The following is a 27,506-nucleotide window of genomic DNA, read 5'->3' as shown; positions in this document are numbered from 1 at the left end:
TATCTTTTACAGAACATTGATTTTTGATGAAGTCTGGTTATCTATTTCTCTCATGGGTCGTACTATTGTTGTTGTATCAAAAAAGTCACTGCCATACCCAACTTCTTGTAGGTTTTCTCCTATGTTATCTTCTAGTTTTATAGTAATGCATTTTACATTTAGGTCTAAGGTCCCTTTTAGTTGATTTTTGCATTGGATGTAAGGTCTTCATTAAGATCCTTCCTTCCTTCTCTCTTTTTTTTTGGGGGGGGGGATGTAGGCGTACAGTTCTAGAAGCATCGTTAAGAGTTTTTAGTTGTCTTCATATTAATCTTTTTGGGGGGATTTATAGAAGTATTTCTTTTTGGGGGGAATGCTAATATAAATGATCTTATGGGGTGTTTGAGTTTTTTATTTCTTTACTGAGGTAACATTGGTTAATAACAAATTTCAGGTGTACATTATAATTTGAACCTTATACTCGAATGCACATTCATCACCAAAAGTCTAGTTTCCTTCCATTACCATATAGCTGACGTGCTTTACCTATTTCACGTTCCCCCTACCCTTATTCCCCACAGGTAATGCCCATTCTGTTCTGTGTGTGTGACTGTTTTTTTTGTTTTCTTAGTTCATGTTACTTTTGTTTTATATTTCACATGAGTGAAATCATATGGACTTTGTCCCCTTCCCTCTGACTTATTTCACTTAAGATAATCCTACAAGATCCATCCACACTGTTCCAAATGGCAACATTTCATCTTTTTTGTACCTTAGTAATACTCCATTGTGAATATTATATATATATTATCACATCTTCTTTATCCACTCATCCACTAATGGACATTCAAGTTATTTCCACTCTTGGCTACTGTAAATAATGCTGCAGTGAACCTGGGGGTGCATTTATCTTTTCTGGTACTTCCTTATCGGAAGTAGAATTTACAAATATCTTCTATTTAATTGGTTGCCTTTTGGTTTTGTAAATGGTTTCTTTTGCCATGCAGGAATTTTCCATTTGCTGCAATCCCACTTACTTATTTTTGCTTTTGTTTCCCTAGCCTTTGGAGTCAGATTCCCTGAAACACCACAAAGACAAATATTTTAGAGACTCAGTGCCTGTGTTTTCTTCTATGTATTTAAAGGACTCTCCTTTCTCCAGTGTATATTGGCTCCTTTGCCATAAATTAGTTGCCTACATGTATGTGGGTTTATTCCTGGGCTGTAAATTCTGTTCCATTGGTCTGTGTACCTTTTTCTGCCAATATTATACTGTTTTAATTACCATAGCTTTATAGTATAATTTGAAATTGAGGAGTGTGATAGCTCCAGTTTTGTTCATTTTTCTCAGGATTGCTTTGGCTATTCAAGGTCTTTTGTGGCTCCATTCCAACATTATTCTATTTCTGTGAATGATGCCATGAGGATTTTGATAGGGACTGCACTGACTCTAGATTGCTTTAGGTAACATGGACATTTTAACAATGTCAATTCTTCCAGTCCATGAGCACAGAGTATCTTTTTATTTCTTCCTGTCTTCAATTTCTTTCAATGTCTTATAGTTTTCAGTGTACAGGTCTTTCACCTCCTTTGTTAAATTTCTTTCTAGGCATTTCATTCTTTTTATTGCAACTGTAAATGGAATTGTTCTCATTTCTCTTTCTGATAGTTCATTCTCAGTATACAGAAACACTACAGACTTCCATATGTTGAGTTTTCTGTCTTGTAGTTACTCGTAGTTGATTTCTAGTTTCATACTATTGTGGGTGAAGAAGCTTGGCATGATTTCAGTCATAAGTTTATGGGGACTTGTTTTGTATGCCAACATATGGTCTATCCTTGAGAATGTTTCATGTGCACTTGAGAAGAATGTGTGTTATGTTTTTGGATGAAAAGTTTTATAAATATCTATTCTAATGTGTCTTTTAAAATAGCTATTCATCTGATCTAATATTAAGTCATTTAAGGCTGCTCTTTTCTTGTTGACTTTCTCTGTATGATCTGACCATTGGTGTAAGTGGAATATTAAAGTTTCCTCCTATTAATGCATCACTATGTACATCTCTCTTTATATCTAATGATAATTGCTTTAGCCCTGGCCAGTGTGGCTCAGAGTGTCATCCTGTAAGCAAACAGGTCACTGGTTTGATTCCCAATCATGGCACATGCCTAGGTCGCAGGTTTGTTTCCTGGTCAGGGCACACATGAGGCAAAAGATCAATGTCTTTCTCCCTCGCCTCTCTCTCTAGAATCAATAACTATGTCTTGTGGTGAGGATAAAATAATAATTGCTTTATATATTTTGGTGCTCCTAGGTTGGTAACAAGAAAAGTGGCTACACCCACTTTTCTCTGGATACCATTTGCCGTATCATCCTCTACCCCTTCACTTTGAGTCTGTGTTTGTCTTTGGAGCTGAGATGGTCTCTTGAAGGTAGCACATAGTCAGGTCTTTTTTTAAAAAAATCCATCCAGCTATCTCTGTCTTTTGACTGGAGAGTTCAGTCCATTTACACTTATGGTGATTACTGATATATAAGGACTTACTACTGCCATTGTATCTTTTGTTTTCTCATTGTTCTGTATCACCATTGTTCCTTTATCCTTGTGTTTCTGTCTGCTCTTGTAATTTGGTAGTTTTCTGTTTGTCTCCATTTCTATGTTCCATGTCTCAGCTCTGGATTTGTGTGGTTACCATGAGGTTTATATCAAGTGTCTCATGGATAAAAAGTCCTTTTTCATCTTTAGCATCCTAACCTTCATTCATCATACAAATTCCATATTTTTCCTCCTCTCCTTTTTTGTTGTCACAAATTATGTCCATCTGTGTGTTCATTACCAAACTACAGTAGCTTTGGTTTTTTTAGTGCTTTTGCCTCCTTTAACCTTTGTTATACAATTGCTGAACACCCTATTCTGAAAGAGTTGCTCTTTTCTGCTTCCATCACCTTACTCCAAGTTTTGTACACTTTTATCTTGTTTCAGGTGGAAGATCCTTTCAACATTTTTTATAATGAATAAATTACCCAAGCTTTTGTTTTATTTAAATCCTTTATTTCTCCTTTATATAAAGGGTAGTTTTACCGGGTATATTATTCTTGGGTAGTGGTTGCCTGTCTTTCAATATTTTGAATATATGATTCCAGTCTCCTGGTTTGTCGGGTTTCTGATGAAAAATCTGGTAACCTGATGGGGTTTCCTTTGTAGGTATTGTCTTTTTCCATGACTGCTTTCAACATTCTCTATCGTTAATTTTTTCAATATAATGTGTTGGAGAATGTCTTCTTGTACCTGTATGTCCAGTTCCTTCCTTAAGTTAGGGAAGTTCTTGTCCGTTATTTTTTGAGTAGGCTTTCCGATCCCTTCTCCCTCCCTTCTCCTCCTGGGATACTCATTATCCTTATTGTTGCCCTTTCTAATAGAGTCCGCTAGTTCTTGTAGAGTTCTTTCATTTTTTAAAAGTCTTAGTTCTTCTTCTACCTGAATTGTTCCTAGATTTTTATCCTGAGCTCACTAATTCTCTTTCATGTGGTCTCCTCTATTTCCAATACTTTCTAATGCATTCTTCATCTTATTTTATTGAATTATTCAGCTGCAGAATTTTTTGAAAGTGTCAATTTCTTTGATAAAGTACTGCTGATCATTAATTTTATTCAATGAGAACTGCCCTTCTAAGGTGTTTTTGTGTCTTATTGACATTTCTTGTGACTGATTCTGTGAATTCTCCATCACTCAGATCAGTCTTCCAGGAGTTAGAATTTGATTTCTTGGTGGTTCATGTGACTGAGAGGTTGTTCCTGTGCAGGCGTATTTGAGTTAGCAATATCTTTCTTAGGTGCCATTTTGATTTTATCAATTCAGCAGGTTGACAATTAGAGGTCACTTTTTCATAAATAGTGCTACAGCGTAAATTTTTTTCTCTTACATGCTGTACTTGCCCCTCTGGGTGGTGACAGGGCTGTGATCATGGCAGTCACCACCTGGGTGACTGGGGAGGTCAGTGTTTCTGCTGTGTCCAGGTCACCTGGGTATCGGGAAGCCACCACCCTGGTAGGGGATGTGGCTGGTTTGAGGGAGCCAGGTTCTCAGATCCACTGCTACCTGGTTCCCGTGGCAGCTGGTGCCACTGTGTTGTAGTCGGGAGGCCATAGACACGTTTTGACCGCTGCTGCCAGGCTCTTCCACAATCAGGGCAGAAAGCTGGATCCTCAGGGACCAAAGCAGCTTCTTGCCCACTGCCAGGCCACTTGATGGTTGTTACAATGTGAGTTGAGACTAGTCACTGCTTGTGCAAGGCTTGGGACCACTTAGCAAGAGGTACAGGGTACACAGAGGCCAGCACTGCTCTTCTCAGGGGTCTGTGTACCTTTAAGATCTGGGGCGAATCCACAGTATTGAGCAGAGACAGGTTGCTTGTGTGGAGCAGCTTACTGTTGGAGGCTCCGGCAGGGAATGCGTGTTGGGTAGGGCGAACAGTATTAACCAGATTAATGGAGAGCTTAGATTCGGTGCCAGCCTGCAACAATGGAACAGTGACGCTTGCTCACACTTCCTTCCTGGGAGAGAGCTGCCTTGATCCCTGGCACTTTTCAAGCTGCTGCCCCTGCTAGTTTCAAGCAAGTTGAGTTTGTGTGTACAGGCACAAGGCCCCTCAAGAGAACTGCCTGGGACCCCAGAAGCCCTCCATATCATTCAACCAAAACCCCACTGGTTTTTACAGCCAGATGTTACAGGGACTTCTTTTCCCAGCTCTGGTGTCCCGGGCTGGAGATTGCCGTGTGGAGCTGGAACCCCTTGTTCCTCAGGGGGAACCTCTGCAGCCAAGGTGTCCCTCCTGGTTTCTTAATCACCCACTGTGTGGGACCTGCCCGATCCATATCTCCACCCTTCTTACCACTATTGATGTGGCTGCTTCTTTATGTCCTTGCTTGTAAGATTTCTGTTCAGCCAGCTTTCAGGTGGTTCTCCATGACTGCTTTCTATGATCTAGTTGTAATTTTGATGTGGTTGTGGAAGGAAGCAGGCGTAGTGTCTACTTATGTTGCCATTTGGATTGGAAGTTCTTCCTATGACTTGCTAAGTTAATTTTAATTTTCTGATTTCAAAAACATTATAAGCCATGTTTTATAACAAACAGATTGGTAAAATATACTCACCAATAAAAGCACTATCAGATTCCAATAATGAATTTTTCAAGAAATCATTAGTGTCATCTCTGGGCTAAAAAAAACATCATATATTAATTACTATTTTTATTAGTCCCACGTGGGAAAACATTCATACTAAGAGGCATATGTTTCCACACTGTCCCAAAAACTAGCAAAATAGGATGGGGAGAGGGAAGACTGGCTGTTTCCTTCCCATACTACATTCCAGGGCTCAGAAAATATAGGAAAAATCTTTCTCTTAAGGGTTATGTTACTGCTGATGAAAATGGAATATGAAGCAATGAACCTAATTAAACATTATAAATTTTTAGATCATTGCTGAGATTCAGTCAGTCTTTCAGTAAATCTGTACAGTGCTCGATTTCTCCATGCTAGGAAATGGAGAAGCAGAAATGAGTAAAAGATTTTCTATCCTGGAGCAGATCACAGTTCTGTGGGGGGAGAGGCCTGTCCTCTGATAATGGCAGCCCTATGGGGCCACGGTTCCCACAAAGGTATGGCACAGATCTACAGGGACCGGGGGAGGCTAAGAAAATAATGCTGGAGGAGTTGGGTTTCTAACAATACAAAATGAGAGGTAACTTCACCTCCCTGCACTTCCACACCAGATTCTAAGATGTGCTGGAACACTCCAGTTAAGAGCTCTCTTTTTTCAAAGAAACACATTGTGCTGATTATCCTCCACACACTTAATTTAAATCTCCTTTTTAACACCATCGACTCTACTGCTTTCCAGCTTGATAACTGTGAGGAGGAGGATGGCATCTAACGTTTACCAAATGGTCTGCGCCAGCTGTTCCTGCCCACCCTCTGTCCCGCACCACCGCCCTTCACACAGCTGAGTGGTGTGCTGGGGTCCACCTGGGCCCTAGCTTCTCCGTGACAGTCTCCCAGATTCATCTTGTAGTTTCCATCTCATCCAGTTCCTAGGAAAATGAGGACCCCCAAATTTGAGCTTTTTTGTAAAAGCCAAGATAAACCCGTGGCTTATGCTGAGTTTCTACTCAACAGAATATGGTATGATCATCTTAACCAAAAATCTAAATGTTAAATTTGAGTATACTTTCACTGAGAAATATGGTCGCCATATATGAAGAAACCTGCCACCTGCACAGTATCCAGGACGAGGTGTCGGTACATCTCAGGCCACACAGTGTGGAGACAAGGAGCTCTAGACTCCGGCCCGGGTTTGAATCGGTTTTACTGCTCGCTGACTAGGACCATGGGCTAGCAGTGTCCTCTCAGATAAATAGGGATAAGCATGCCTTGGTGTGCCCTTCAGAGAAGTAAATGTTAAATACCTGGCACAGGTACAGTGTGTGCTATGGTAGCTATTAGCAACATTGTCATCATTGTCAGTTTAAAACAAAGCACCCACAGCTACCAACTAGTAACCAGAGCAACTAGCAACCTAGCTGGGCTTTACTTCTACAACCTGAGGATAATACTTCCTGCACCAGTAATGTGAAATTAAATAAATTTAATTTCCACACACGATCTTTTCACCCGAACTCTGTCTCCTATCTACCTACTTGTAAGCCACAACTACTTGTCTGATAGCCATCTCAAACTTACCACATCTCAAACTAAGTTCCTGATTTTCTCCCCCCGCCTTAAATTTTTTTTCTATTTCTCAACCTCTGTAAATAGCAACCCCCAACAAAAACCTTGACGCCCATCTTTGAGTCCTCGTATTCCCCACATTAATTACATCCAGAATCCTATCAGATCTCGTTTGCACATCCCCTGCTCCGGCCCAGGCTACATCACCTCTCTCCCCTAGATTATAGCTGTAGCTTCCTGTCCCCTCTGTCCTCAATGAATAGCAGTCAGTGATCATGGTAAAGCATGAAATAAATCACATCACTCCTTTGCTCAAAAACTTTGGAAGCTTCTCAACACATTCACCACGTAAAAGGCAATATCCTACGTCAGCCTGCGAGGCCCTGCGGTCCAACCCATCCCCTGTCCCCCCTCCCTGGAGGACTCAGTGTTCTCCAGCCTCCCAGGCCTTCGCCTCCTTGCCCCGCCCCAACTGGGGCCTCGGCTGTGTCCCACCTCCCTGAGGCCCTTGTTGGAATGTTACCTGCTTGCATGACCACTGTACTTCAAACTGTACACTGTTTCACCCTGGGACTCCCAGCACTCCCCAGGACCCCCTTCCCCAGCTATCATCTTCTCCAGAACTCCACAACTTAAGATACTAATTTTATATATTTGTTATTGTCGCTCCCTCTTACCAGAAAGTCAGTCCCCAGAGGGCAGGGATTTTTGCTCTTTTCGTTCACTCCTCTATCTCCAGCACCTTGAATAGTATCTGGTCCATAGTAAGTATTCAGTAAATATTTGTTGAGTGAAAATGGTTCATCCCTTACTTTTCTTCACTCTTTGCACAGATGTCACCTCCTCAGGATAAGAGTGACACCCTTACCTTGCTTATTTTCTGTACAGGCCTGACCACTACAGCTAATACTGACAGCAAACACTTATACTGCACACTCATTATGGGCCGGGTCCTATTCTAGGGGCTCTTAATGTAATACCTCAATACTCACAATGCTTGAGTTCTTTATTACTTTTTTAATAAACATTAAATTATTACATGCTAGGCCACTAATATGTGTCTTGCAAATATTAATGAATTTAATTCTTATGGCCACCCACAGAGGCAAGTACAGTTAACCCATTTCACAGATTAGGAAGCTGAGTCACAGAAAGATTAAATAACCTGCCTGAAGTCACAAAGCAAAAAACAAACTAGAGTCTTGTTCTTAGCTCTTTTAATATGCTTTCTCTACTAGTACATCTCTAGCTACCCACTGCACTGATGAGACAAGATTTAAAATCCTTAATTCAATATGCCTGAAAATTCAAAATTGGAATAGTCACTGGTCATGTTCCTAAAAAATTTTATCCCCCAAAAATGAGCTTGAAAAATTAGAACTGGTCCCTTACCATTCTGTGGTCTCGTGTTTTAGTGTTTGGGATGGCATCCGGGTCCACTGTCATCAATGGAGAACAAAAACAAATGAAAAGGTTAGAAAACATTTAAAAAGTAAAATAAATTTTAGAGTATCTTTTGTAACTAACTCTGATAGAAACTACTTTTCAACCATTGCATTACAGGATGTTTTTATTACTTGCTTATCAATAAATGCAACCCAGTATTCATTCTAGCTGGATAAAACCCCTGTTCACGTTAATCAATAGGAATAAATAAAATCAGTATGAATTTGAACCTGATACCTACAGAAAAAAAAAAAACAATGCAGGATTCTTCACCATCTTCTCAGAGTTCCACATTCTGTGTAGAAAGTTGTTAAGTGGTATTAGTGAGGGCTTCCACACGTCTGATCAAAGGAAGCTAACTCACTTCCGGCCCCCTGGCCCAGGGGCAAAGATTTTGAATCGGGTATCCCCAAGGCCCCTCTACAATGCGACCAGCATCTCTGCATGTTCCTCTGAATAGTACATTTTCTCCTTTTAGATACTGCTACCGGGAACAAATAGACGGCCAAAGATAGCCTGTATTCGCATTCCTCCTCAGACTATCTTATAGACATGTTTGTGATCGTCTTACAGTTAAACTATATGCTTGTGAATTGAGGTGTCAGAGTGTTTGTTAGAAACTAAGGTGAGTGCTGTCGGGGACGGATACCCTCGGTGCTAAAATGCACCTGTGTCCAACTGGGGACTACTTTTGGGTCTCCCACAGAAAAATTCCACTGAAACGGATAGAAAGGTTGAAGAATGTACCTGCTTCTCTCTCCTCTCCTGACAACATGCCCACTGTTTATCACAGAATTTGGATTATTCTGCTGTCACAGGGTGATCTACGGAACCACTGTTTAAAATTCTGTGTCAGGTGGAAAGAAAACTTCCCCTACATCAGTCGTCACCCAAGTCTTCAGACCTGTGAGATGGGCCTGAAAGGCCCCATGCCTCTTACTCCTGTGATCCCCTCACGTGGTTGAGAAAGGCTCCTCAGATGTGCAGGCCACAGTAGCCTGCCAAGGTAGGGCCTGAAATTTTCCTAAATACAACCGACAGGACCGGCGCTTCCTAATCTTGTTACATAATTTGCATTTTTATGAGTCATGTTCTATGGCCGCCTTCAAAGGCCTGAAGGCTGGCAGAGCTGGTGAGACACGTGTGAGAGGCATGCAGTCACCCACCCCGTCAACAGGGATCACAGATGCTCTGACGCAACCAGCCAGAGTGGGGCTCACTCTGCCTCCAGGTGCCGACCACCCCGAGTTACGCTCACAAGGGACCCTGGCTTCCTCCCTTGCAGCATTCATTGTTAGCCTTACACTTTTTAACATATGACTTCTCCAACAGAATATAAGCTGATACTTTAGACTTAGTGCCATATCAAAATTTAAAACACACACACACAAAAGAGAAATGCCCTACAGGGCACTGAATGTTTGCCCAGCACTCCTTCCCTTGGGTCCTAGTTCCTAGTGCCACGGGACCTAGTCCAGGAATTCAGTCCCCCCGGTTATAAGTGAATGGCTAGGCCCTGCTCGTGCATGGATACCTGACCCCAGCCGAGCCAATCAGAGCCTTTTATGGGACTGAAGGCCAAAGGGTCATGAGATAACAGAGCTGCCAGCAGGAGAAGCCCACTTGGGACTGAAATTAATACAAAAGATGGAGAAAGAAAGCAACAAAACCCATTGCTCCTGTTGGAAATAGTAATGATTATTTCTTACCTTCAGCACTCTCCTGCATTTTCAGTCTGTTCAGCCTCTTCTGCTGTGCTCTCAGCAGGGCTTGCTGCTGAATCTCTAAGGTGTAATGATCTCTTGGAGGATCCGGGTACATAAGTTTCAGGTCAAGTCGTGTTTCTGAATCTGGTCAAAAAAAAAAGTTATAAAGTTTAAATATTCAAACAAGATTTTCTGAAACTTCACTGTAACATATGAGTAACGTTAATTTCAAAATCAAGGAACAATATAATGGGGCATCACCAAAGTCAAAGGACATTAAAATCATAATAAAACTAAACACAAAGTCAATATTCTTTAAAGAAATGCCTTCTCACAAAACTAGCAACATTGTAAGGAAGCCTCCAGAACAAGCAACAGCTTACTGATGCATTCTCTCTCCCCACCACACATCTCCCTCGAGATGCCACTCAGAGCAGACAGCAGGCAACCGGGGACAGATACAGCCCGCAGTCTGTTGTGTGGCTGAAACGCGGGCAGCCATGAGGCAGTGTACTCATAGCCAATCCCTGTTATACAAAGGAAGAATGGCAATATTATGTATTGGCCAATTAATATCTTAGCCCTTGCAAATATGCAAAAAGCAAGATAAAAGCAGACTGGCTAGAACTTTAGGAGGCATATCATTACTGGAGGAAATAACACTTAAGAATTCACCTATGCTCCCTAAGCACTGGGGGGGGGGGGGGGTTGTGTGGCTGGGATGGGAGTAAAAGAAAACTATTTTAACAACAATTAAAATTTTTTTAAATGTTAAAAAAAAAAAGAATTCACCAATGCTTCAAATTCAGAAAGATCAATTTATCAGAATGAAAATGTTAAACATCAATTTTTTAAATCTTGAGAATATAAATAGTTCATACATTCTAAAAGCCTTGAAAATATTCCTTTCATCTACTCATTATACAGCTGTGTTATAACTTAAAGAAATGATCCTAACTATGTAAAAAGCTTTATGATGATCAGAAATTGTCAAAATAATAGTGAAAAATAGAAACCATGTAGAACACCTAAGATCTGAAAAATGGTTAAGAGCAAAGTTAACAGAAGAGACCCTGGACACAAACTCAGTGGGACTGGGCCCTGACTTCACTAGCTTCAGACTTGGTTTAAACATGAGATATTAGGACTTCCGGCAAGATGGAGGCATAGGTGGACGCACCGTACCTCCATGCACAACCAAGATTAGAACAACAATTTAGAGCCAGAATGACACCCAGGACTGACAGAGAATTTATCTGAATGGAGGTCGGACAGCCAAGAGGTTGAAGTGGACCCATTCATCCAAACCGGTAAGAGGGGAGGAGTGGAGGAAGGGGTGCGGGTCGCGGAGCGCGGAGATCAGGGAGAACTGAGCGCAAAAGGCAACCAGGAGCACATAAGCCCTCTGGGACGCACAAGTTTGCAGCGGTGGACCCTGAGTACGCAAGTGGTGGCTGGCGGACCCAGTGAGGCAGCGAGTGTGGACCAGGGCAGAGTGTGCAGCCCAGGATCCCAGAGAAGGGACTGAGATCCCAGGAGAATGGAGCTACCGCCATTGTTCCCTCCCATCCCTGCCCCCGCATACAACGTCACAATCTAGCGACTGGGATGCCTAGCCCAGGTGAACACCTAAGGCTCCACCCCTCACCATAACAAGAGCAACCAGACTGGGAAAAAAAAAAAAAAAAGGGAGAGACAGAGAGAGACATGTCTCCAACAGAAGAACAGATCAGTCCCCCAGGACTCATCCTTTTGAGCGACCAAGAGATAGCCAATCTATCAGATGCACAGTTCAAAACACTGGTGATTAGGAAGCTCACAGAATTGGTTGATTTTGGGCACAAATTAGATGAAAAAATGCAGGTTACCATAAAAGAGATGAAGGAAGATGCATGGAGAACCAATAGTAAAGGGAAGGAAACTGGGACTCAAAACAATAGAGTGGACCAGAAGGAAGGAAAAAACAACCAAGCAGGAAAGAGTGAAGAAATAAGAATTCAAAAAAACGAGAAGAAGCTTAGGAACCTCCAGGACATCTTTAAACGTTCCAACATCCGAATTATAGGGGTACCAGAAGGGGAAGGGGAAAAGCAACAGATTGAGCATGTATTTGAACAAATAATAAAGGAGAACTTCCCCATTCTGGCAAAGGAAATAGACTTCCAAGAAATCCAGGAAGCTCAGAGAGCCCTAAAGAAGTTGGACCCAAGAAGAAGCACACCAAGGCACATCATAGTTACATTAGCCAAGGTAAAAATAAAGGAGAGAATCCTAGAAGCAGCAAGAGATAAGGGGACAGTAACCTACAAAGGAGTTCCCATCAGACTGTCAGCTGATTTCTCAAAAGAGACCTTACAGACAAGAAGGGGCTGGAAAGAAATATTCCAAGTCATGAAAGACAAGGACCTACATCCAAGATTGCTCTATCCAGCAAAGCTCTCATTTAGGATGGAAGGGCAGATAAAGTGCTTCTCAGATAAGGTCAAGTTAAAGGACTTCATCATCACCAAGCCCTTATTTTATGAAATGTTAAAGGGACTTATCTAAGAAAAGATACAGAAAAAACATGTATAGTAAAAGGACAGCAAACTCACAATTATTAACAACCACACCTAAAGCAAAACCAAAAGAAACTAAGCAAACAACTAGAACAGGAACAGAACCACAAAAATGGAGATCACATGGAGGGTTAGCAACAGGGGAGTGGGAGTGGGAGGAGGAGAGAGTAAGAACAGAGAATAAGTAGCATAGAATTTAGGCTGAAAATAGATAGGGGGAGGGTAAGAATAGTATGGGAAATGTAGAAGCTAAAGAACTTACAAGTATGACATATGGACATGACTAAAGGGGGGATATGGGTGGGAGAGGGTGTACAGGGTAGAGGGGAGTGAAGGGGGGAAAATGGGACAACTGTAATAGCATAATCAATAAAATATATTTAAAAAAAACATGAGATATTAACAACTAAGTCACAACGAATGAGAATTTGATGTCGTAATTACAGGGAAATAAATGGCTCAGTTTTATGGTTTAAACCTTTCTGGTCTCAAGGCCTCTTCATTCTCTTAAAAGTTGAGGACTTTAATGTCTGTCTCTCTCTTACACATACCATCTTAGAAAATCAACACTAACAAGTTTTTAAAACGGGTGTACACGAGCACAAATTCTGTTAACTTCAGACCAGTGAAGTCATCACATGCCATGGAGAGAATAAAAATGAAACACACAAATAATATCTTAGTTGTAATAAAAACAGTTTTTACCTCACAGGTTCCCTGACCAAACTGCCTTAACACAATGCCTGGAATATAGTAAATAATCAATAAATTATAGCACAAAAATTAACTACAGTGTATGTAATTGATAATACTTGTAAATCTAAGTAAAAAAATAAAAAGAGAAAATAACAATTATGTCTTGTTTTTTATTTTTTCTTTAAATTAGGCTCAGAAAGAAGACTAGAAAACATCCAGAAAGTGATTTTCCCCTCTTTTATCTGTCTATCCAAAACTCCCTGCAATAGATACTACTTTTTAAAATAAGAAAAAGAGTGGGAAGTCCAGTTTAGCTGGCAGAGGCCACTGGCGCACACAGCCAGCAGTCTGCTCCCCGAATCCGGCGCTCACTCTGTGGAAAGCCCCTGAAGAAGTACCACACACAACACTGATTTTCACTCTGCTTGGCCCATGTACCTTGGCGGTGCTCTTTCCCCAGTAAGCCTTCTCTCCTCCTACAACGACATCAAACCTTCTCTACTCTCTTCCTTCAAACATCCTGCATTTCCTCCTGTCTACTCAGGGGCCCTGCTCACTCCCACTCCTGTGTCTGAACCCTTTCCTATTAACAGCTCTACACATTAGCATCCAGAAAGTTCCTCCAGCTCTGGACCCTTCTCTCCTCCCCAGCCTACTTCCAAGACTTGTTCTGTGCTAATTCTTCCAACATGTTGCCTAATTAATTGGCTTCTGATCCCATAATTCCACAGAAAAGATCTAGCTGAAGTCACCAATGGCTTCTCACCCAACTGACACTGTCCAATATTCATCTGAGACCATGCTTCTCCGATGCATTCTCTTCCCTCAGCTCTCAGGATACCACATTCTCCAATCATGCTGGCTTTTCCTTCTCAGTATCTTTCCTGGGCTCCTCTTGCTCTGTCCACCCTCCATGAAATTCTAAGGGCCATTCTTCACACTTTGCTGTGCGATTCGATCCACTGACGAGGCTCTAACAGCATAGGCAGCCGAGGTAAGGCTTCAGACGGGTAGACTGAAGAACTACGTTATGCCAAGTATTATTCACTTAAAACTCAGATCATAAATAAAACCCTTACTTTAGAAAAAGGATATGAACATGTTTAAAGATCCCTGAATATGGGTAGAACCCTCTTGCCATACCTTTAAAAGACAGCGTTCTACTCACCTCTGTCTTTCAGCTCATTAAAGTCACAAATATTCTGAAGAGTGGCAGGGTCTAAGCCCTTCGGGGACTGTCTTCTGACAGGAGCCTGCAACCGATGTCGAGCCATGTCAAATACATCTATGGGGTTCCTTTCTCTTTTCCTGTAAGTGACAAATTATGATAAATGTGTGTTCTATGGGAAGAAATTCTGGTTCATGTTTCACTCAAGAAATGTAGCATCTTTCATCAGAGTATATTATAAACATTCTAATATCTGTTACTTTAATGCCTTTTTATTGAAAAACTAGGGTATTTATAAGGTCATTGTTTATAAACTTTCAAAGTACCAGATGCAAAGTACTTTGTTGTAAGAGTAAAATGATTTAGCTTTACATTAAGATGTTCATGTCATAGAAGGACCAGTCTTTGAGGTCAGAGACACCAAGATTCAAAGGGCTACTCTGCTGCTTATTAGCAATTTAGCCTTGATTTCAGCACCTGTGAGAGGCAGACAGTACCTACCCCTTTTATTTAGTCTTAAGAGTATGAGGATTAAGTGCAATTATATACTGTAAGTACCCAGCATAGTGCTGGACATGTATTAGGTACTCAATAAATGTTACCTTCCCCCCCCAGCCTAAGATAGAAATTATACAGAAAAATACAGTATTAATATGGTGCCCAATATAATGAGTTATTATTGACAGTCCCCAACAGTAGTTTTACAATAGGCTTTCAGAAAACTTGATACCTAGTTAATACTCTACTCCTGTGGTACCTAGGGAATTAATGTAATAGGCAGCTAGCTCAGAAAGGGAGTTTTCTTCTAGGGCTTTTGGGGGAGTGTTGTTAAGAGAGGACAGGGATGGGGCATGGTGCTCTAGCCCCGAAAATAAAATGAAACCAACCATTTGCAGCTGTTTCCCTCAGCACTAGTTTTGAAGATGCAGCTCTAAGGCACAGGTGTAAGAGTTGGCCAGACCGTGGCCTTCATTACTTGACTCACTGAATCTTCCCCAGCATCTGGAGGGGCGCGCTGGGGTCCCAACAGGCATCACCCCTGCTCTCCTGGAATTAAGTTTCCTTTCAGGGATGGACTCAACAGGGCCACAAAACCACCTCATCACGGCTGTCCCAGACCTCTAACAGTGAACTACCTAGGGTCATAGGAACTGTAGCGGAGGCTCATTAAAATGTAAAACGAGCACAAGAAGGCCATTAAATACAGAAGTCCTACCTACTTTCACTAACGCCAACAGTTAAATAGGCTGCTACATTAGGAATTAAGTTATTAGATCTGTGCATGTGAGTGAGCTTGTGTTTGTTTTGTGTCTAGTCCACAGTAGAAGCTCAATAGTGTGGTGAATTTAATAAGTTTCTTTATGTGAAACTATTACAAAATTGGAATAAAGAGCCAACCGTGAGGTGTCTCTGATTATGATACATAATTAAAATTATACCAAATAAATGTATTTAACCAATTCTTACAAAGTGACTGTAATTCTAACATATCTAACTTAACATGTAGAATTTCCAAGGCATTTTCAAATATGCACATTTATTTATTCTTCACTAGAACCTCAGGGGGTAGAAGTCACCGTGTGTGGTTTGCAAATGAGAAACCTGAAAAGCTACCTAGTTTCTCTTTCATTTAAGTTCCACACTGGTTTGCAACAAGAAAGCACGGTCTTCAATTTCCGAATGAAAATAAAATATCAACCATCCACTGACTGAATTAAATATGCTTGCTTAGACTATAGAAGCAGCAAGAATTAAGGCATTAATAATAACATAAAAGTAAATATTAAAAAAACATACTGATCTCTCAGTTACTAAGTAGTAGTTGGCCTACTATGGACAAATTATTCATTGAAAATTGCCACCTCAGCTTAACATTTCATTATCTAGCCAGGCTGTATCTTGAAATCTCCTATGTAAACTTTACTTAGCCAGAACATGCTTGGAGAATGCCAACAACAATCTAAGCAAAGCATAATTAAGCAGGTTAACATGCCACATTAAAATCCTACCACATATGAGATTAGAGTCCAAGACAGCATGAACATAAATTATAGCCCTGGCTGGTGTGGCTCAGTGGGCTAGAGCACCATCCCGTAAACCAAATCGTCATGGGCTCAGTTCCTGGTCAGGGCACGTGCTTAGGTTGCAAGTTTGGTCCCCACTCGGGGCATGTAAGGGAGAGGTGTTCCTCTCTCACGTGGATGTTTCCCTCCCTCTCTTCCTCCCATCCCTCTCTCTAAAATCAATAAGCATGTCCTTGGGTGAGGATAAAAATAAAATTAAGTAAATTATATACAAACTGGTAGACACAGGAACAATGATAGATATGTTTATGACTGAGTATACATATATGTATTATCCTGCTCTGTCCAAGGCCTAGAAGCAATGACAGTATCAACAACCAGCATGCAGAGCTTCGTTTCTAAATACCAATCCCCAAGAGGAACCAGGGCCCTTCAGAGGAATGTTGCTTCTTGGGCTGGGGCAGGGGCAATACAAGGCGATCCTCAATGATCTTGTAGAACCAGAAAGTAAGGAAGTGTTCAAAAAAAAAAAAAGGATGGGGACATGTCAAAGGGACACAGGAGCCAGCCTTGAAAGAGCTCCCAATATTGGGCCAACGCTGCAACTCTCTGAGAGACAACATAAATAGTCTAGTACTGGATTATAACCCCAAGTACAAAATAGATACACATGAGAGAACAGTGATATAAATGACTGCATAAATCAATAAAGGGGGAAGAAGAAATCAATCTTTCTTACAGAATTCTAAAAAATTGCATTAGGTATATAACATCACCTCCATGAGATAGAGCTTAGTCCCACCCCACCCCACTCCTAGTGACGCATGTGCACAGGACAGTAACTGAGGCAGAGAACCTGGCAAATACTACCGTAACCAAACAAGGAGGGTTCCCATCCCAGGGATGTCACGGGGATGCCATGTACCCCTGATATGCTGTGATGAGGGGGCACGCTGTGCTATTCTTTCCCAAAACCCTTAACCCCAGACTGATTATGATAATGCCAGAGAAACCCAGATGGGCAGCCATTCTACAAAACACCTGGCTGGCCCTGCTCTAGACGGTCACAGTCATGAAAACCAGGGAGAGACTGAGAAACTGCCCCAGAGCACGGGACACTAGGAGACACGACAAGTGCATGCAGTGTGGTCCCTGGCTTGACTGGATCCTGGGACAGAAAGAGGACATTACAGAAAAACTGAAGAAATCCAAAAAGTATGAAATCCAGTTAGCAGTAACATTCCAATGCCACTTTCTCAGTTGTGCAATAATGCAGATGTACTCGGGTGCCTTGAGAAACATTTAGTCACACGGCAAGCTGGGTGAGGGGTACATGGGAACTCGCTGTACTGTCTGCAAGTTTTCTATAATCTAAAATTATGCCAAAATAGACTGTTTAAGAAAAAACCCTGTATGTTACCCACTACATTGATTTTACAATCTACTAGAAGAGTACAACCACAATTTGAAGAACACTGCCTTAGAGAATTTCTGAGTCCTTTTGGCAAAAATGTTCAGAAATAGTTGGTTGTCTGTCAGTTACTCTGCTGGAAAATAAGTATTTCAGAAAAAATACACTGTTAAAGGAAAATGTAAAAATAGCCCTCATAATGTTATTGCAGTAATTCCAACTCTGACATTTTCCATTCCTCTATCATTTTCCTCACAAAGACCAAATTTCTGCCTGATTCTGCAGAAGACTAAGAAAGGGAGGGAAGCAGACTGTTTCTGTAATGTCTAGTCTGTGTCTGCTTCTAGTCCTGTTTCCACTCCCCCTCCCATCCTAGGCTTCCTCAACACTTACGTTAGATTACAAAGCACCTTCAACATTCATCCGCCTAGGGTACACAAAGTCCCAATTAGTCAATTATTTTTCATGCACTAGTTTCTGCAGCAGACAATTCAACATAAGCTCTGTCTGGGCTTAAAGAATGGCTGCTCCCAATACTGATTTTTCACAAATCTAACCCTATTAACAGTTCATGGTTAGGGGTAGTATTTCTAGTTCTCCTTCAAGAAATGCTACTTCATTCTTCCTTTGCTTTCTTCCTTCTCTTCCCAACTCCTCTGTCAATACCACCACCATAAATACAGGCTCTGGCAGAAGTAACGCCATTGAGTGTGGTTGGTAGGGTACGTGAATGTCTCACATGAGATGGACAGCAATTTGAACATTTCACCTAAAATGCCATATGGGGCTTGAGTGTGATACTGTTATGTTCTAAAATTACATGCTTATAATTTTGTAATCAAAGATTTTGTAATAAAAAAGGGGATTTATGCTGGACCCTGTGTAGTATTGGCAGTACAAAAGGACAGTTACAATGCTCAATGTAAATATCTAATATTAGGTTAAATACATATTCATTAAAAAGCCCCTATCTCAACAGTGAATAAACTCAACAACTGTGGATAAAAAATTTATGAAGACAACTTTACCTAAAGTTGAGGAAAGTTAATCAAAAGCATATTTATTTTAAAATGACTTTAAGTAAAAGTCAAAATGACTTTTGACTTTGACAAAATGACTTTGCCAAAAAAGGCAGAGGAGAAAACCTACCCACCATATAATATGCTACAAACAATAAACAGACTCAAAAGTCACACACTATTTTTGTATTAGTTGCACTGAATCCCTCTGCACTAGAAAACTTGTATAATTATTTAGCTAGATTTCTCTTGGGAGAAAAGACTATTTCAGTCATTAAAACTTCACTAACAATCTGTTAAAAACATTGTCAAGCATGCAAACTATCTGTTCTATCTAATCAAGAGGGCTTTACCATAAAGATTAATTAATCCTGGTCTAAAACTAGAATTACTGGATTGGTTCTGATTCACACCAACTCCTCGTCCTGAACACAAACATTCAGGAACAAATAAAAACGGTAGCTCAAAACTCACTTTATATGAATTTCATCATCACTGTCCAAGTGTCGCAACCGCCCCTGTAGACGCCGCTCTTCACTACGAAGCTGTTTTCTCATTTCCGATAATTCCATAATTACATTTTTTTTCTCCTCTGAAAATTCCCATAGATAAGCAAAAAAATAAGACAGGTATAAGAACAGAAGATTAAGCATCAAAACATGGACTGACATCATAAAGCTAAAATGCTGAGACATTTTTATGATTATCTTTAATGTTTTCCATATACAGATCACATTTATAAATACCATTAAGACCCACAAACACATTTCTGATAACACAGGACTTTCTACAGTTAAGAAACATTAGGGGGCTGGGGGAGAATGCCACTGTAAGGAGCCACACAGGGGGTCCCTCTGCAGTGGTGGAACAGCTCTGTGCCTTGGCTCTGTGGTGGTCACACAAATCCACGCAGTAAGAATGCAGAGAACTACACACACACACAACACAGAACAATGCAGGTGACACTGGGGAAGCCTGGAGGATGCCTATGGAGTGCTGCAGCATCCATTTCCTGGTGGTGACCCTGTACTAGGCAAGATGTTACCACCGGGAGAAACGCAAAGGATACCCAGGACCTGTCTAGCTCTATATTGTTTTGCAATGTTCTGAGCCTATAATTATTTGAAAATAAAGAGCTAAAAAATGTCCTAGATTATAGGTTTAACAGTGAACTCTACCTTCTGCACGGAGCTGATTTTTCCTGGCAGGTACCGGCGGAGACTGAGCCCGGGACACAGAATGTTCCTGTTTAACAATCATGACAGATGCACTCAGGATGTCATCCCTACTCAGGACTCAAAAAGTACACTTTTTTTGAAGTATCTATATGTGGAAAAAAAAACCCTCCCCACTATCCTACCTATAAACTTATCTATATCCATTTTTCCTTCCCACCACAATGGGAAGGAAATGGGAAGTCCTTGTCCCATTCAGAATAACCCCTTAACCTGCACCCTGTAGCTGGTGACTGACTCCATAAATTGGTCCCTTTTCTCCTTTTCCTCTCTCCTTAATCTCAACTATGCTTAAAAATCTCTCCCTTCTTTAAAAAAATTCTCATCTCACCTTTCATCACTATCTCTTGTCCATCCCCTCCTTCCCTTCAGAAACTTGCAGCTTTAAAGGTGAGAAATGCAGTACGTATGTTGTCTACATCCTTATTCTCACCCACTTTTCACCACCCAGCTACTACCTTTGTCTGCACCACACTACCCTGTTCTCCACTAATCCTGTTCTCTCCAAAATCACCAAGTGATCACAAGTGACGCACTCAATGGGCACTTTAAGCTGCTATTTTACTTGGCCAGTAGAATGCACATCACTGCCGCTCACTGCCACCTTTCTGTCTGTCTCCTTCCTCTGCTTCTCAAATGTTGGCAATTCCCTAGTTTTACATCTTCAGCCCTCTTTACAGCCTCTGAACTCATCCTGGACAGTCAACTTGACATGGATATTCACTTGACAAGCAACAACGTTCACAATTTCCACAACTACAAATCCAGGCCAGACCTCTATTTTCAACCAGCTAGTCTTTAACCTCACCAGAAACTTGACGGCTATGACTGACTCCTACCCACCACAGTCAGTACCACTATCTGTCTCTTGAATGCATCTTAACACTGTCACCCATTCTCAGTTCTTATTGTCACTGCCTTTGTTTAGACAAGCAAAGTCTCACATCAGGATTTCTGCAAAAGCATCCTGGCCTCCAACATATATCTCCACACCACTGCCTGAGAGAACATTATGCAACACAAGTCTGGCCATGTTCTTCTCCTATTTAAATGTTATAATGAATTCCCAGACATTGTCTACCACAGACCTACTAAATCAGAATCTCAGAGGGTGGGATTCAGGAAGGTGTTCTTCTAATGCTTGTCTGTTCTGGTAATTAATCTGGCAGCCACTCGTCTGGAATAATCAAACCTCTCCACTCCATACTACACCCTGCATCTGTTCTGTCCACGTCCCCCACCACCTTGCCCAGGTACTACCAGACCCAGATCACACCATGTTGTATTCTCCACATGAGCCACCTGGCTTACACTTCCTTCCTTGATTTTCATGTGCTGAAAGTCCCTCATCCTCCTCTTTATGGCAAAGTCCTATGCATTCTTCAAGAGTCAACTCCAGGATCAACCCTTCCAAAACATTTTCCCAGCTTCCTTTTGACTACATAAGGGACTTCATTAGCATGAACAGACTTCATTACAAGTTAAAAGATACATTACTGAAGAAAAGACCTTGGAGGCCTTGACGAAAAAAAATGTGCTAAATTATGATTTGTTAACAAATTTAAACTTTAAGGCACCAAGACCTATCAGTTACAACCAAAGCAGCAGACAAGTTAATGTAGATGTTATCTATATTTCAGATCTGAAAAAATTTTACCTAGCTAAATATCATGAACAAGAAAATCTCATTCAATTCCCTCAACCAAAAATAACTTAGCTAAGATTAACAAATCATAAGATTAACAAATCATAAGAAAAAGTACATACTTGAATATATGAATTTATAATGCTGTCAACTGAAGGAGGTCTTTGGACTTTGCTTGCAATTTTGTTCTGAAGAGCAGGAACCACAGGAGAAGGCTGTCTCAAGCGCTGAAAAAAAGAAATGCATACATATGCACACACATACCAGTAATCACATGTGCACACACATGTACACATACTATGTGTGAGTGTGCATATACACACACCCTTAATACTTGATCATATAAGTTCAGAATGTTCTTGATTTTATTTAATCCTTTTTACCAAAAAAGTCAGAAAAACAGTTATATAAGATCAAATATATCAGTTATGATAAACATAAATGGATTTAGATATCCTTATTAAAATATTACTCTCAGATCAGGAAAAAATAACTCAACAAACTTAAGTAAAGCAACAGCATACTGAGTATAGGAAAGTAACGAAAAGAAAGGTACAGCCAAAGTAAAAAAATCACCCTAACAAAAAGAAACAGCACAGCCCTGGCTGGTGTGGCTCAATGGACTGAGCACCAGCCTGTGAATCAAAAGGTTGCTGGTTCAATTCCAGTCAGGACATATGCCTGGGTTTCGGGACAGGTCCCTGGTCAGAGAGCATATGAAAGGGAACCACACATTGATGTTTCTCTCCCTTTCTTTCACTCTTCCTTCCCCTCTGTCCAAAAATAAATAAATAAATAAATAAAAAGAAATTACACAATACAAGAAATAAACAAACCCCTTTTCTGGAAAACAACAGTACATCAACACCTAAAATCTCAATCCCTTGTCACCAAAAGCATCATGGATGAAGAAATTTTCCAGATCACAATGTGGTTCTGTGTCTCCATATGAAAATAAAACAGAATTTCAGTTTATAGTGTAATAAAGCTAACGATTTACAACTTCACATTAAAATCAAAATGCCGAAAACATAAAAACTCCCAACAAAATGCAGTAATAATTATCAGGGTAAAAAAACCTCTCTAGACCAGAGTACATGTGCAGATGTTAAACCGTTCATTTTGCACAGTAAAAAATCAAATATTACGTTCATTGGTGATTTTGATAAAATTATAAATATATATTGTAAAAAAGACCTTTTTTCAAAAAACTTCTAGATGACCACCAGCAGTGTCTTAAAGACAAGGTTATGGTCCTAAAAACAAATTCAAAAACTAAATAAATGTACAAGGCAACTGAAAAAATAAAAATGGTGACAAGTAAAAACTAAAGGAGTAACAAAAAACATGTATTGGAGAAGCATAAATAAGGAAAAATGGCATCTAGCAATGATAATCTCAGAATTAAGGGCAAAATGCATTAAACAGATCAAAGCTGGTTTAAAACTTCATGGCACTTCACAATTAAACTTTAACAGTCATAAAATTATAAGAAATAGCATTTTCTTCTCAAACATAATTAGAAATTAGCAGAAACACAATTGTGGGAAACTAACAAGTCTCTTTCATTCTAAATAACCTAATTAGCAATGAAATATTGTGTTCCCCACCCAATTTTGTTGTAGACCTAACACTGCTCTAAAACTAAACTTTATTAATTAAAAAGCAGTAATATGACATTTGAGTAATATACTTTAAAAGGTTTAACAAATAAATATATACACCCAACTTTTTATCCTAAGAATGAAGACTATTGCCTAACATTCCTAGAACACTGAAAATAAAACAAAACATAATGATCTTATTTATAAATTTCTTTCAAAGTCATCTTTTTGTGAGTCTGCTTAGAAGAAACAATGTTTGTATAAATCTAAATTTTTTAAAACGTCTGGACTAAACCTACAAGACATGCAGGCTTTTTAAAAAATGTGGTCCACAAGCTGATTACATCTGAACCCTTCAGTATTCTTGTAAAAATGCAGATTCTTGGGATGACCTTAGACTCAGTAAATCAGGTACTTTGTAGGTGAGATCCAAAAACATACATTTTTAACAAGTCCTTCATGATACTAATGCATACAGAATTTTAAATACAGCTTTGAAATGTGGGTATGGGTGTAAACTAAACCCTCTAAGGAGCAAGTAGCTTTCTAGAGAGAAAACCTGTCTAGTAACTTTGATTCATGCCCCTAACTGCAAACTTCAACCCCCCTATTTCGGAGATGCAGACTTCAACTCGGTCTGTGGTGAGCCACCAGTTTTTCTTCTTTAATTTCCAATCCATGCAATGCATCGAGGACAAGTTTGCAGAGTCAGAACACATTAGTAGATAAATGAAAATTTTTAAAAAGACATTATACAATTCAAGCCCAACCTGTTATTAGTAGATTTAACAGATACCAAATTACTGTGACAAATTGCTACATAAGATTCCAAACACTCTCAATTTCTGTACTTACTCTTGTCATGAACAATCTGGAGGCTGCTGGCCCATAGACCATGGGAACAACTCAAGAAGAGCTAAGTAATCCTATTACACTCATGGGGAAAATAGCAACCCAGCCCAGGGACATCGTCTCATACAGGAAGTTAGTGCGTGCACCCAGAGGCCACTGTAAAACAGAAAAGACAAGTGCCCCTCCTCTGCTCTCTGCCTTATGCTAGTAACTACACAACTTTCACACCAAAAGTGGTTACCCTACAGGTTTAAGGGGCATTTCTGTCTGAAACTGACCTTTGTTTCTTCCCCAATTATATTTTCTCTTTCATAGTAGTGCTGAAGTTGTTGTTCATGTTTTTCTTCTTCTTCTTTCTTCTTTTTTTCTGCTTCTTTTCGTCTTTCTTCAGCTAACCGAATAAGCTCTTCATTTTTTAGTCTTTGCTTTAAAATAAAGAGAAAATATATATACACTCCATATATACATTCTTATAGCCCATTCAAAAATGCACCGCCTATTTGTCTGAAATAGCGATGCACAATTGAAGATATAGATGATACAGTGTTCTTCACATCAAGAAATTGTCTGCTTAACAATAAAATATTAAAGCATCTTCTTTAACATCTTTAGACAGCCTAAACTATTTTTTAGCTTAAAAAGTCATCACTTATACCTTCTTAACTTAGTCTTTCACTTTAATAAAATAATAACCAATGAATGAATACTGATCTGGTATTTTCTAAATGTACACCAAGACTGGTCTCCTCTGTAAGTAATAAATATTTTTTCAAGTCAGAAAAAAATTTTCACTTTCAGACTAAGTAGAAAAATAGAGTAGGGAAAAAATGCACCTCCTCCTCTTTCTCCCTTTTCTTTTCCTGTTCCTCTTCATACTCTTGCTGGATCCGTGCTCTCTGTTCTGCAAGCCGTTTTTCTTCTTTTTCTTCTGCAATCCTCAGCCTTTCACGCTCTGCTTCCTCTCTTTGTTTCTTCTCCTCAATCTAAAGAATTAAATCTAGTTATTTCTTTGTAAACTACTGAAAAGTTGGAATGTCAATAATTTTTCATAGCAGCCTATGAATTCAATACTTGTATCATCTTTATGCAAGTTAAATTGACCTCCTCAATTTTTCATTTTCCTATACTTTATTAGGGAGGCTACATGATGTAATCTTCAGAGCTATTAGTAAAATTCCAGCTCCACCAAATATTTTAAAAATGTGTGACCTTAAGAAACTTTCCTGCAGGCTGCGAACCAAAGTGTCGCAGGTTCGATTCCCAGTCAGGGTAGATGCCTGGATTGTAGGCATCTAGCCTACAATTGTAGGCGTGCCATGACCCCCAGCAACTACACGTTGATGTTTCTCTATCTCCCTCCCTTCCCTCTCTAAAAATAAATAAATAAAATCTTAAAAAAAAAAAAAAACAACTTTCCTGTTTGCCTCGTTGGTGTGGCTCAGTGGATTGTGTGCCCGCCTGTGAACCAAAGGATTGCCAGCTGGATTCCCAGTCAAGGCATGTGCCTGAGTTGTAGGCCAGGTCCTCAGTAGGGCCTCTCGAGAGGCAACCATACTTGGATGTTTCTCTCCCTCTTTGTCTCCCTCCCTTCCCTTCTCTAAAAATAAAATCTTAAAAAAAAAAGTTTCCTGTTCAACTCTCTCCTCTTATAAAAAGAGTAATTAATGTCTGTATCTCAAAGGATTGCTCAAAGAATGAAAGTAAAGAAAATGTATGTAAAAAACAGAAAAGTTCCTCCTGCATAAAAGGTACTTAGTAAATAATTCGTGATTATATTATTCTATAACAGCTGATAAACAGATGTCTCAAAGGTCCTTGACTTGATTAGTATCCTGAAACAACAGTAGAATCAATATTTCAGCATTCAATCATTCTTTATGCAGGAATGCCCTTTCTTCTTTCTTATCTACTGCCAACCTGTAAGGTAAAAGAGGATTTTGGCCACAAGGACTCATAATTAAATTTCATCTTGAATGCCACCTATGGCGTGCAGTGCTGAATACTCAGGGAATATCCCAAGGCAGAGTCCAAGATCTGAAGGAAGGGAATCCTCAGATAGAGTCTGCGTCCTCCCCGTGTGAAGTAGGGAAGCATGTGTACTAGGTATCCAATAGATTTGTTACTCTTAAGGATGCATTGATTATGGCTATTCATATTATTTTACTGTTCTTATCTGCAATACCTCTAGCTTCAAGCCTATTATATCTAGTGCTGTCAATCTTTTGAGCTATAAGAACTTGAATCTTCCTACATGCTCCATGGTTTTGCATGCTAGAGCTTTTTTCAACACTATCTCACAATACTATTGAATATGCAGCACAATCCTAATATTTAGTACTAAGCAGTGTGCACATAATCATTTCTCCTACAGGAAACATCATTTATGGACTATATGACAAATCCTCACATTTAACAATCAGTTCCCCATTTCTTCCTACTCCATGAAGTAAAATGATAATCAGGGTCATTAAGGATCACAATCATAAGTGGATCACACACCCAGTGAATTCATAGAAATGTCATTCCAACAGAAATGCTGCATAGTCGTTCATCGGAAAGAGGAAAACCAGCTTCTAGATGAACGGTTTTCAAAACGTACGGCACAAAAATGCTTCAAGGCTCCTGTAAATATTCTATTAAATGTATTTTTTAAAGGTCTAATTAAAAATGGTATCTGAAAACTCCCATGTGTTATTTACCAAATTAAAATTTTGGTAAACAACTATATGAAGACTTCTACTGCATTAACTTATATCTTTGGTGCAGACATGGAGCCAAGGCTTCTGTTGCCATCTTTGTGCACAGATTTGAACATTTTATAACAGCTCTTTTAACAGTTAAGTTTGAGGATATTTTTTGTTGACACTATACTAAATACCACTTAGCCAGTTCTGTGTTAGGCTTTGAGGGAAAAATGGGGAAGGTTAAGAGGCTGCTAAAAGAAAAATATGTAAACCACCATCTGAGGGCAATCCACCAATGGGTCCGCTAAGGGTTTACAGGTGGGAGGCCTGAAAGCTGGACTTACTCTGAAACTGAGAGAGTCAAAGCTTCCCCATTACTAGTAGATTTCTCCAGAAGGGAAGACTTCTTAGAATTGCCTAGAGACACAAGTTCTGCACCTGCAGATGTGATCCTGAGTCAGGAGACTTTGTTCCAGCACTGGCCTCCCACTTGCTAGTTCTGCCACCATGGATGCACCTCTTTGCCTGTATTTTAGTTGCATGTCGAAAAATTAAATGCCCTCCTCAGAGGGTTTTAAGGTTTAATGAGAAACTACATATAAAAGTATCTTATAAACAGTAACAAGCTATACAATTTCAAGATTTTAGTTTATTTATTTCCTGAACTCTACCCTAGACCATGTGACACTTGCTTAGAAGCTACTTAAATTTTGAGTTGTTGTCACTATGGGCACCACACCACGGGGTCT

At 39.9% G+C, this 27,506-nt stretch overlaps 1 protein-coding gene across 9 annotated transcripts in view; it reads right to left on the bottom strand.

Annotated features, from left to right (window-relative positions):
* The window catches only part of CSPP1 (centrosome and spindle pole associated protein 1), a 99,127-nt gene that overhangs the window by 5,060 nt on the left and 66,561 nt on the right, over positions 1-27,506 (bottom strand). For all 9 annotated transcript variants that reach the window (XR_006788168.1, XM_045861132.1, XM_045861131.1 and 6 more), the window contains 9 exons: positions 24,907-25,056; positions 24,352-24,498; positions 21,740-21,844; positions 19,916-19,982; positions 19,212-19,329; positions 14,284-14,423; positions 9,865-10,005; positions 8,102-8,148; positions 5,135-5,198 (listed from right to left, as the gene is read on the bottom strand). Coding sequence is in view for 8 of the 9 variants with exons in the window: in XM_045861132.1 (XP_045717088.1) it covers positions 5,135-5,198; positions 8,102-8,148; positions 9,865-10,005; positions 14,284-14,423; positions 19,212-19,329; positions 19,916-19,982; positions 21,740-21,844; positions 24,352-24,498; positions 24,907-25,056 (979 nt within the window). In the remaining variant the exon portion in view is untranslated. The remainder of the gene's footprint in view (positions 1-5,134; positions 5,199-8,101; positions 8,149-9,864; positions 10,006-14,283; positions 14,424-19,211; positions 19,330-19,915; positions 19,983-21,739; positions 21,845-24,351; positions 24,499-24,906; positions 25,057-27,506) is intronic.

The sequence above is a fragment of the Phyllostomus hastatus genome, unplaced genomic scaffold (genome assembly GCF_019186645.2).
Source record: "Phyllostomus hastatus isolate PE091 unplaced genomic scaffold, TTU_PhHast_1.1 phas_scaffold_21, whole genome shotgun sequence".
NCBI classification, from domain to species: Eukaryota; Metazoa; Chordata; class Mammalia; order Chiroptera; family Phyllostomidae; genus Phyllostomus; species Phyllostomus hastatus.
Note: the sequence above shows the minus strand (reverse complement) of the source record. Positions and strands in the feature narration are given on the sequence as shown.